The sequence below is a fragment of the Buceros rhinoceros genome, unplaced genomic scaffold (assembly GCF_000710305.1).
Source record: "Buceros rhinoceros silvestris isolate BGI_N320 unplaced genomic scaffold, ASM71030v1 scaffold14702, whole genome shotgun sequence".
Lineage (NCBI taxonomy): Eukaryota > Metazoa > Chordata > Aves > Bucerotiformes > Bucerotidae > Buceros > Buceros rhinoceros.
The window spans coordinates 28,431-40,321 of record NW_010397271.1 but is presented as its reverse complement, the minus strand read 5'-3'; the positions used below and the strand labels follow the sequence as shown (position 1 = coordinate 40,321).

Genomic DNA, 11,891 nt, shown 5'->3' with positions numbered 1-11,891 from the left:
ATTGTTATTTTTAATATTTTATATATTAATATTTTATATTGCTGCTTTTAGAAAGATAGCTAGAGCAAAGGAGAAGGAAGAGTGGTCCTTCACAAAAGAAAAGTGGTCTGCTGGAACTTTAAAGAGGAGAAAATTAAGATTAATATAGTATGGAAAGGAAAAGGGATATTTGCAGAGGTCTGTAATATATCTGCAACTTCTCTATCTTTCAAAAATAGGATCTGTGATAAGACTGGACTTTATTCTGTAACGTCATATATTAGTAGAGAAGTTTAATGAGAACAGCCGAAATGTTCCAGGCTTGCAATGTTTGTAGCTGAAAAGTCTGAAGTTCAGCGTAATTACCCATGAGAGGACTATTCTGAAAGTGTATTATGAAATGGAATAGGTTTTATATTTACAGTCAGTAGAGCAGGGAAGCTTAATATGCACTTGTATGCTGGAATTACTGGTAGGACTGGTACCACCTACTTCAGCAATCAGTCGGCAGCTTTATGGGGAAGAACTTGATTGACGTCAGATTGTAGCAGGACAGGTTGAGCCATTTTCTGTGTGCAGCCCTTTGGAGCTGTGGCACGTGGTGCACGGTTTGGGTTTTCTTGAAAACTTGAATCCATGTTTCTTCAGAGCTCTTCTTCCTTCGAGCTGACAGAAGCAACTGTACTGCTTTTATTTTTAGGAAGGAAAAGCATTTGCTGTTTTATTTCTCAGTGCTAGGAATAAGGAAAATTGTTAGCTGTGATCCGTCAGTGTTCTATGTAAAGATAACTTACCGAATAAAACGGTGCTTTGGGAAGTCTCTTGCTCTGGTCGTGTTTTTGATAGAAATATTTTTCACCCTTTTGGGCAGAGTACTGTGACAATTTGCTTGCAAAAGTAAAGGCATTTGACATCCGAGTGGTGGAGAAATGTTTGTCAATAGAAATAGCTCAAAATGTCACAGATCTTCAGCTGTTAATATTTTGGCAGGAGTCTCCAACCAAAGTATTTTTAAGTTACTGTGATGAGACATTTTATCTCCCACTGGCAACCAAAGCAGTGAAAGAAAGTCACTATGGAGGTAGAGAATGGCAGCGCTTACTTTGGTCTCGTTACTTAATTTCATTTCAGTGCAGGATAGTCAAGTAGGCAAGAGCCTTTTCTGGGAATGTTTGATAGCTTGTGAATTCACATCTTTCTGGCCTAAACAGGCCCACTTGTATTTTAAGTACTTTAGCATATAACCGAAGGAGATGGGTCTTGTTTCATACGCTAAAGTGCGCTAAAATCTTACCATATAAAGAAGTTCAATTAAGGCATTTGTTTTTGTCTCCAAAATACTCAGCACTGGTGCCTAATGAAAAAAATGGAAATCTTCCTTGCATACTTGATATTGACATGTTTCATTTATTGGTAAGTATTCCATATTATATATTAATGATGTTTTGTTCCAGTAGGCACTCTGTAAAAATTTACTTGGAAACTTTCTCTTTATTCTGGGGTACGAACATTTCAAAATGTTTTTGGTATTTTTTCACTACTTAATACAATTTAAAGACTTTTTTCATTTATTTTCAAGTATTCTTATCTATAAATAAAAAAGGGGCAAAGTGAGGTAGATTATACTCTTTGGATCTTAAAAAAACTAAACCAAACCAAAACCCTGAAACCAAACCCCTTCAACAAATCATGAACAAAAAATAGAAATAAACAAACTGCAACCAAGCAGACCCCCCCCAAACCCTCTGATAGTTAATAATTGTTTGCTTAAATAATGGTTGGCTAATTAGCTTCGAAATTAGCCTTATGAGTTATGCTACCTTCAAAGGGTATAGCAGAGAAAATGGGAAGATTCAAAAAGAAAAGGAATTTACCAGCTTTCTTGTTTCCTTCTACAGGTAAGCTTGGTGCTCTTTTCCCCTGCCATACACTGTCAGGATTTTTCAGGGGTTAGTCTTGGCACTGGAGATCTTCACCTGTTTCATCTTGTCACTATGGCACACATAATACAAATTTTACTTACCTCATCCACAGGTAACGCCCCTTACTTTCAACTTCTGTTGAAATGATTGTTCAAAGCTGTACAGGGAACACGCTGTGGTGCTGTTGAATGTATGACATTTAAAGCTGCAAAATAAAATTGCTGCTTCACTCTCTTTGAGCCCCTAGGAAGTACTGATAAACTGTACTCATGGTCGTTCAGCCTTTTGTCTTCATGGCTTAACACCGGAGGGTTTTTGGAGCGTAGCTTGTCATGAATCCTAAGTTTCCAGCTAATGTAGCCGTGCCTGGAAGTGTTTATTGTGGAGACTTGGCTTAGGCATTGCAGGGTGAGTCAGTTGCTGTTAGCAAGGCAGGGAACTGATACGTCTCCTGGCAAGAGGGACTGGATGAGGTGTGGATAAGTAAGCAAGTATGTTAAGAAACCCAACCAATTGAATAAGTAAACCAGCACTTCACTGCAGCTGACAGTAGTGTAAACTTACCGCGAGATGTGCAGCAGAAAACTTCTTTCTAGTACATCATACCATAGGACAGTGGAATGTTGGTTTCCAACTTTCTCAAAATGAAAAATTACATTCTTAGTGTACAAACATGAATATACGAAGTGACTTGCTTATTATATCTTTCTTCTTCAGAAGAGAATGGCATGGATCAAGAAGACACTAACAGTGAAGAGGAAGTAGCTGTGCTTACACTGTATAAATTTCTTTGCCAGTGTACAGGAAGGTAAAAGCGTGGTCTGTTGATAAAAACATTTAATATTTTCTCCCAGACTCTACATTTAACTTGTGACTGAATTCTCTATACTGATGCTGTTAAAGATGAGACTTTTGACTTGGGAACTCTTGCATCTTGTTTCTTACCACAGCTTCTAGATTCACTTTCAAGTAACTAACTCTGTGCACATGATTATGCTCTGGAACAATTTTTTTAGTCAGTTTGCAGATGTTAGAATCTGGCAGTGTCCTGATACAGAAAACTTGTTAGGATCTGAAATGTCTATGCAAATTTTTCCTTTCTTTACTGTCCCAGCTGGTTACGTTTTTGTGAATCTGTATTTCATTGGGTTTTTTGGAGTCAGCTTTGAAAGAAACACTTTGCGTAATGTTTCAACCTAAGTCAGTAATTTAATATGAAATATAACTGGAGACTTGATACAGCTCTCAAACAGATGATAAATAAAAGCAAACTTTTTTATTGTGTTCTCTTAAGTGCCTTGAAAGAAATTTCCTCAGGCTGGCACCTGTGGAGGAATCTAAAAGCTGGAATCATGCCTTTCCTGAGATGTTCTGCTTTGTTTTTCCATTACTTAAATGGAGTCCCAGCACCCTCAGAAATGCAAGGTACTGTCTGCCTCGTGTTAAATCAGCTTTTTCAAGACATAAACATTAATGGACAAAATAAATGGCATTCCAGCTCTTCTCTGAACAAGCCGATGGAATGAAATGCATTAGGGGCTGATGAAAAAAGGAAAAAAATGTTAATAAGACAATATTAATAACAAGTAGGTTCACAGTGCTTCAGGATTCCCATGTTTAAAACAAAGTCTGACACTTGGTGCTGAGCTGACGTGAGAACAGCCCTTGCCTGGTGTCATGGGTGCCTTTGGCATCTGGTACTTGTGGTAGCTCCCTAAACAGATTAACAAATTGTGTTTAAAATTTAGGTTTTTTCATTTACAATTGCAATACTTAAGCATTTGGGCCAAAAGGAAAGAAACCTCTATTCTTGAACTTTGATTTTTCTCTAACAAAGTTTCTCAAGTTCATAGTCTGGCCCAGTAGCGACCACTTGAGTTCTTTATGTTATGGAAACTCTGAAGTGAGGTGCAAAGTGCAGAGGTACTCCCAGAGAGCAGGTCCTCGGCCCTTCAGAGAGCTCGTTGTAGGAGCAGGGAAGAGGAAGCCTTTGCCTCATTAATTTTTATCAAACCTGTATTTCATTTATTGTAGATAATGTCATTTTTAAAGATCTAATTATGAGAATTATACTTTTTTTTTTTTTTTTACAGTAAATGGAGCCAACCAGTTTGAACACTTATGTAGCTATCTTTCCTTGCCAACCAACCTCACTGGCCTTTTTCAAGAGAATAGTGAGGTTCTGAACACGTTAATAGAAAGGTAAGGTGTGGTTTTATGTTGGGTTTAAATCCAATAAAGAATCCCACACAGGACTAGCAGAAGTATTCTCCCAGGAGTGCATGTATGGAAGCGAGTCACAGACTTTGAAAAGCATTTGTGAAAAAGTGTTTTGAAAGAAATCATTTTGGTTCTAGAGATTATTCAATAGATGGACTGTGCGGTTTTTTGCTTATTTGGTTTTTGGAAAGTATCACCCATTGAAGTTAAAAACCAATTAGTTTTCTTTCTTGTAGTTGGTGCAGTAACAATGAAGTAAGAAGATACCTGGAAGGCAAGAGACATGCTATCAGGTAAACAGAGAAATTTTAAGCAGACACAGGGGAAAAACCGTGATGTTGCTGTTTTCTCCAAGTATTTTTTCCTAGAGGGTCCCTATAGTAACTTAGTATTGGTTCTGCTTTATTGAATAACAAAGATATTGCGGGATAAGTAAAGAGATTTTTTTGAATTTTATAAGAAAATTGAATTATTGTTTTAATTAGTAGATTTTAAAGACAGTTTTATTCAGACTGATCTGCAGTAATCAGAGGCCATAACATTTCTTCCTGTGTTTCCTAGTAGATTAGCACCTTTGGATGCAAAAGCTAAAAGACATATATAACCTTTGCTTAAAAATAAAAAATACCAGGCCTTGAAGAGCCTTTTAAATTTGTCTTTTTAAAGAATCCAAATTATTGAATGAAATGAACACCGGGTCAGCTGCTAAAAAGAAAATTTGCTTTTCATACTTGCTAGGTAATTATTTTGAATTCAGTACACATTTAATATTCGGTGGGTGTTGAAAAGCACTTGGGCTATTTTCCTGTAATAAGGCTGGGTAAAAACAGTGATTACCAATTACCCAAATACTAATAAATTACTATGAGTTTCACAGTGCTGTCATTAAGAACACACCCCTGCATTTTAATCTCCTGTGCTAGACACATAAAACCAATCTTTCAGTGTTATACCTACAGTAAGGCTAAGCAGACAAAAATTAATCACTTCTGTTAAATACCAGGTTGAAGAGTATTAAAATTTAGTGTGGCATCTGCAAAAAAAATTAAACTTTTAACTGTTCTTTCTCTATTTGAGAGATGTTGTGTGTTCCTTTTTTTATGTGCTACCACTTTACTCTGGGAACGGCAGAGAAGAGGGAAAATTTAAAAATGCGATTATACAGAGATGCTGTCTAGCTGAGTCAGGAAGACATGACGGAGTTTGAAATCGCGGTGTGTTTTTCATTGAAATATGAGTGGTTAATTCGGTCGCTTTATTCTAGCTATGCACGAGAGTCCAACAAATTAATAGACCTTCCGGACGACTACAGCTGCCTCATTAACCAAGCCTCCAATTTCTCGTAAGTTGTGCGTGATTATAGCAAGGACCCCTGAAGTTTCTGCTCCTTCTGGTGGACTGGGAAACCTCTAACCCAAAAGCCTCAGAAGGTTGTTTACAGAATCATAAAGTTAATGGCACGTGTCGATTGTCGTCTCTTCCAGTAAAACTGCCACGTGTTTCAGTGGAATAGAAATCGCCAGGATCTGTGTCACTGTTAACTGTGTAATTGTTCAAAAGTCCTTTTGAATCTTTTTGCCATGTGGAGTTAATGCACAGAATGGATTTTCTTTTTTTGTTTTTTTTTTCCTTAACAAAAGGTGTCCGAAGTCAGGTGGTGATAAAAGCAGAGCCCCAACATTGTGCCTTGTGTGCGGGACCATGCTGTGTTCTCAGAGTTACTGCTGTCAAACCGAACTAGAGGGAGAAGATGTTGGAGCCTGTACTGCGCATACCTACACCTGCGGGTCTGGAGTGGGCATATTCCTCAGGTGAGGAACGGAACACCTCTCCTTACCCTGCCGGGTTACACGGGGTGTGCAGACTCGAAATGAATAGGTCTGTAAATGTGGCTGCGGGGGTGGGCTGTGAAGGCAGTGGTTTGTTAATAACGGGGTTGCCTGAAAACCAGAGTAAAGATAAAGTCGCCTAGAAAATTGGAATTTCGTTTTGAAGTGAATATGTTTTCTCTGTGTGTGTTTCTATGTGTTTTCTATGTTTTCTCAAGTGTTACAAACAGTGAAGGTAAATACCTTGATTATTTTGCTGTTGTTGCTGCTGCTGCTGTTGAAAACATGAAAATAGGTTTTGCTTCCAGCACACGGGAAGGGTTAGATAATGTCTGTTTTCACTTTGGCAGAGATTAGCGAGAAGCTAAATGGTGTTACATTCTTACTGTGGTTGTCAAGTATTTTACACAGCCTGCAAAGTGAAATGACATCGTTTTTAACCTCTGCAAGAAGCTGTAACAGAAGAGAGTAAGGTCTTTCAGGTGTCTTGTTTTTTTTTTTAAGTACCTTCAAAAACCTGTACATGCCGATTATAGTGGATGAAAGTAGGTGAGAAGTGGAAGAACAGTGTCTATGAAAATACGAGAAAATACTCACCCAGAATTCTGTACCTAAAACCTTCTCTGTGTTTCTCTCTAGAGTACGAGAATGTCAGGTGCTATTTTTAGCTGGAAAAACAAAGGGCTGCTTTTATCCTCCTCCTTATCTCGACGACTATGGAGAGACAGACCAGGGACTCAGGTAAATATTTTTAAATATACATCTTTTAAAGGCAGGAATTCTGAAACTGTCTGGTTTGTAAAATACACTTGGTATGTCACCTTTTAATTATATTTGGACGTTGCTGCTGCATCTAGTATCTTCAGTGATCTTCAAGCACTTCAATGCTAAAGTGTTTTTAGGTTAAAAATACTTATCGGAAGATGTTTCTCAGAGTACAAACAGTTGTCCTGAGGTGTAAAAAAATCTTTGTAGCATCTGTGAAGCTGCCTAGAAACTAAGGCTGAAAATTTTACTTGTATATAGTGCGTTTATTTGTATAATCTCTGATAATTTAATAATGTGAAAATGACATAATATTTTATTTAATGTGGTAGTTCTCTGTCTTAACTTCCTCTGAGAATCGTTTGGGGTCTTGATGTTAATGCTTGCCACTCCTGAAACTGGCAAAAATCGTAGAGCGTGAACTGGTTCAGCATGGCAGGATCACTGAAAACCAACGTTCAGGCTTCTGTGGGCTGCATGTGAGATCCCCAAAAGCCGGAGGGAACCACGGAGGGTGAAGGGGGACGAGGCAAGGTAGCACAGACGAGGTTTAGTCATCCAAAGAGCTGTTGATTTGTTCTGGCGAGAGTAATTTTAAAGAGTTATCTAAAGGCAAGGTAGCACAGACGAGGTTTAGTCATCCGAAGAGCTGTTGATTTGTTCTGGCGAGAGTCATGTTAAAGAGTTATCTAAATACTTCAGTATTTTAAAGGGTTTTCTGATATTTAGTATGTCACAGCTGGGGGGTTGTGCTTAGTTGCTGTGTTTTATCATTCCTGATAAGTATCGTCTCCTTTTCAGACGTGGGAATCCCTTACATCTGTGCAAAGAACGATTTAAAAAGATTCAAAAACTCTGGCAGCAGCACAGTATCACAGAGGAAATCGGACATGCACAAGAAGCGAATCAGACGCTCGTTGGCATTGACTGGCAGCATTTATAATGATTGTCTGCTGAAGACTGGAACTTTATTAAGATTTTTGTAACTCAGTAAGCTTTTCAAAGGAGGGAATAGGAAAAAAAAAAAGTCTGAGGAAAAAACCCCACAAACCCAGTCCTGTTATTTAATCTTTGTTTTACAATGTATTTCATAAAGATACCAGTTACCATTAATCAAGTAAACTCCTTTCTATGTAAGCAAGTTTTATTAGTCATATAATTTGCACTGTGCTTCCTTCACAGAAATGTCTCGGGTTATAAACCTGGGCAAACGAACTTGAGTTTCTGATAAAAAAAGAACGACTCTTTTTGGAAGTCTGACTATGATTTTTCTTCTAAACTGCAAGAGAAGACGACCGCGGAAACAGAAACTAGATAGAGCACAATTACGGATTGTGTTTTGCCCCTTGCTAGTAATCTGAGCCGTTTTATTTATTATTCTGCATTTTAATACTTAAGCTGCGTGTACATGCAACGGAATGAAGTAAGGAAGCAAATCATGTAGCAATTGGATGTTTCTGTCTGCATCAGTGGATAGTTCACTCTTTCATCCGGTGTATCTAAACCGACTTTGTCATCTGGACTCTTGCGGCTTTCTTGCTTCCAGTTGTTTTTAACTAAAAAACCCTAACACTAGCTTTACAAGTAAAATAATTTAATTTAAAGCTTTTTCCAGAGCTTTGCACTCCTTAGAATTACGTAGTTTGTAATTTGAATTTAGCTGGGGAACCCTTTCACTATCAATTATGTGATTGGTTATTGGTATTCAGGGGTTGACATTGTGCTTTAGAAGATATTTTAAGGTAACAACAATAGGTAAAATGCCATGACAGCTGATTTTCTGTTAATTTGCAGAAGCACAGAGGATATTTTCTTCATTTTTGTTAACGGTCAATTTTTAAGGTGCAAATCCCATCTCATCTCCCTTTTTGTTGCAGACAAACCCACGTGGTTTCCTCTGGCTTTGAAGGGCCACGATCACATCGCCCGCATTTTTGCATCTATTCTTTTTTTTTTTTTTTTTCTGTTGTTCCATCAAGTATATGGAGACAAACCCACATGGTTTCCTCTTGCTTTGAAGGGCCACGATCACATCGCCCGCATTTTTGCATTTTTTTTTTTTTTTTTTTTTTTTTCTGTTGTTCCATCAAGTATATTTACTTTTTGGCTTGATTTAAAGCTCTGTAAAGATGTTTGCATATAGTATATTTTATAAATATATTCTATAACTGCGCAGTTTTGCACTTGATATGAGGGTGCCTGAAGGCAGTGAGTTTTCTAGCTGTATGTAATTAGACCACCGAGGTGTCTCTAAAGAGTGACATGATGCTTACTGATCTAAAATAAAACCCGATACCTTTGTCTCTCCTATCTTCTGACAAATTAGTAAAATCTTATTTTACTTAGTTCTCTTTCCTGAATAGTCAATCTGTGGTTCTTTTAGTTAAGTCTTGCTTTCCGACTACATCTTCAGGGCAGACAAGCAATCCCGTTACTCGCTGCCGTGTCTCCGGTTACACTTGGTCTGACTGGTTCTATTTTTACAGATTCAATTCTTCAGATAAATTTTGTATATTCACGGTGTACAGGACAATTTTTCAAGCATTCAGTAACAGTATTGAGTGAAGATGTGAAGTATGAAATAAAGAAACTTGGCCGGCATTGATTTCTTTTTCTTCAAAGCAGTGCAGACTACCCTTGGCTCTACTCCCTGTCATACATCAAGTCATTTATGTATAATAAATGACAAAGATCGAGTCCTTTGTATTTTCTGCAGAGACATGCAGAAGTTGCAGGCAAAAAAAGACATTAACGCTTCACCTCTGCCTTCCCCTGCTTACGCTGGTTGATAGAACAACAATTTTCTGTGCACGGTACTTGGAAACGGCACTTTTCTGGTGACGTGACTGTTCCTTTGCAGAGAGTTTTGCCTCTTACGCTGTGTGCCGCCGTTCCAAGCGATGTGTGGCTGCATGGAGAAACCCTCTTTTCCTGTTAGCGTAATCTTAAAAAGATAATTGATGACACTGACAGATTTCTCTGTACCAAGCAGAATATTGACAGCAAGAAGGAATTTTATTTTTTTCCTCTGGGATTAGAGTTGGAGACTGTGAGGTTGAAGAGGTTGGTGAAGTGATGACCACGAATAATTGCAAAGTACATGATTTATTTTTTTTTTGCAGTCTAGTCATTCTTTACTCGAGACTTCTATTTTCTGATTTGTTTTGCATGTATTTATATTAATGTAGAATTATATATAACGTTGTTTCAGCATCAGGGAAATAATCTGTAATAAATTGGCTAAAACTTTAATATTTATGGATGATGTGTACAATCTAGAACATATTATATGTCTGCAGGGAGGAAAAAAAACCCAACAACAAAAAAACCCCAACAACAAAAGATCCCCAAACCCGAAATCACCAGAACAGAATGAAAAACAAAGCCAAAAGCACCAAGTCACTGCTTTTGGCGTTGCCATTCAATAAGTACTTTTTAAATGTCATCGTTGGAATTTTGCTGAGCTGGTTCCTTCCAGCGTGTCACCTTGTTAATCCCCAGCTCGCAGAAATACCTGGATGTGCAGCTCCTGCAGTTCCCCGGCTGGAAATGTAAGATGATTATATTATTAGTGTCGTTTGCTTCAGTCGGCTAAACCTTTCTTGACCTCTACCAAAAAGTCTAATCGTCTGTGGAAGGGATTGTAAATTGCATTTTATAAAGGGATAAGGGGTGAGGTTCATGGTTTTTCCTCTGTTCGTACTTCAGGATAACACTTTGTACTCCCCCAGTGGCCGTAGGAAGGTCTGTCTCGCTCTGGTGGAAGTACGTAACCCAGAAGACAACTGATGCTTCCGACTTGTGCCAAGAGCCGCTGCTCCCCACAGCTCTCCAGCTACGTCATCCGTAACGTAACTGGGAATTCACTGGCTGAGGTGAAGTGCTCCTGGATTCTCAGCCTGTCCACAGCTTCCGCTCTCCCCCCGCCCCTACAGCTTCCTTCCGTGTCCCTCCAACTACTCCTCGTGCTGACGAGTGAGTAAAGGGAGGCCTCAGTTCCCACTGTAGCCCTGAGAACAACCTCTGACTGCAGGTTCAATGTGTTGCCGCACTGCAGGGTTCGCTGCGTTTACTGGGACAGCGGACGCTGCACGAGCGGCCGCGCAGACCCTTTTCTGCCCTTCTGCATTTGATACAAAGCTCTCGTGTTCCAGCCCCGAAATCTCACTTCAAATGCATTTTATTTTATGCTGAATGACTTGGTGTTTTGCTTAGAAGCTCCATCATTGTGATGATTTTCTGTATGACCCAAACGCGTAGAGGAGAAGCTGGCTGCTCGACCTGCTGCTCGGGTTCCTTCAGCACAAAGTCGCAGCCGTTCTGCCTTTCTGGAAGTGTAAATGGCTCAAGGGGAATGGCACCTCGGATCTCTTCACAGCAGAGTCCTGTTACGGTCAGCTGAGCGTACAATCTGCCTCCCTTATGCCCTGGACTCTCCTCTGCTCCTTTCTAGGAATTGCAGTGGCTCTGTATTTCCATTCCACCAGTGAGATTATTGATTATCTTAGTCAAATATGACAGTGTTAACCAGTTCGGGCTTGAATGTGCGCCCCTGGGGAACGCTGCTTGTAACTGGCTGTTTTCCAACTGTTCATTGCTGCCCCGTGAGCCTGAAAATGCAGCCAGGTTTCTGTCCAGCCTGCAGTCTGCCTAGGCTGCATCTCCCCAGGCTGGTTACGAGGATGGTGTCTGCAGTCACAGTGAACGTTTTTCTAAAGTAAGACACGTGCTGTACAGAGAACGTGGCTCCACAGCAGCTTCCACTCGCTAAGAAGCGGAAGAGGAAACGAGCCCAACAGTTGAATGGTTTTTTGTGTGGCCAGGGTAGGGAGGCTGGCTCTGGAAATAGCAAGAGATGCTGGGCTGGTCTTCGTGGATCTGCTGCGGGTCTTCTGATACTCATATTTTTTGAATTGCAATCTGCTCTGGTTTTGGTGAGACAGGACTGCTGCCTGGCCAGCCCTGCATTGTTGTGCGAGTGGGATGGTGTTCTTCATATCTTAGCTGGCATTGAACGGGAACTCTCCTAGGAAGGCATCTGCTTTTCTACCATTAGCTGTTCTGTTCCTCAGCTGCTTACGGGTGCGTGTCCCTGCTTGACCCTGGGCAGGGGTTGGGAACTTCAGGGGAACAACCCTGGATTCAGTTTTATCAAGACTTGCATTCTGCAGGCATG

The 11,891-nt window shown here is 39.7% G+C and overlaps 1 protein-coding gene across 1 annotated transcript; it reads left to right on the top strand.

Annotated features, from left to right (window-relative positions):
• The first annotated feature begins 1,943 nt into the window (after positions 1-1,943).
• LOC104502246 (E3 ubiquitin-protein ligase UBR2-like) lies at positions 1,944-8,215 on the top strand. Its single transcript, XM_010146194.1, has 9 exons — positions 1,944-2,013; positions 2,619-2,709; positions 3,196-3,326; positions 3,995-4,103; positions 4,358-4,414; positions 5,386-5,463; positions 5,762-5,932; positions 6,590-6,691; positions 7,517-8,215. The coding sequence occupies exons 1-9, from the start codon at positions 1,974-1,976 to the stop codon at positions 7,656-7,658; spliced, it is 921 nt and encodes a 306-aa protein (XP_010144496.1). The 5' UTR covers positions 1,944-1,973; the 3' UTR covers positions 7,659-8,215.
• The last annotated feature ends 3,676 nt before the right edge of the window (positions 8,216-11,891 follow it).

Bases quoted from the DNA above. Each gene is read 5' to 3' on its own strand.
- LOC104502246 (XM_010146194.1), top strand. From the start codon at position 1,974: ATGGCACACATAATACAAATTTTACTTACCTCATCCACAG. The intron at 2,014-2,618 runs GTAACGCCCCTT...TTTCTTCTTCAG, and splicing joins TTTACTTACCTCATCCACAG to AAGAGAATGGCATGGATCAA. The intron at 2,710-3,195 runs GTAAAAGCGTGG...TGTTCTCTTAAG, and splicing joins CTTTGCCAGTGTACAGGAAG to TGCCTTGAAAGAAATTTCCT.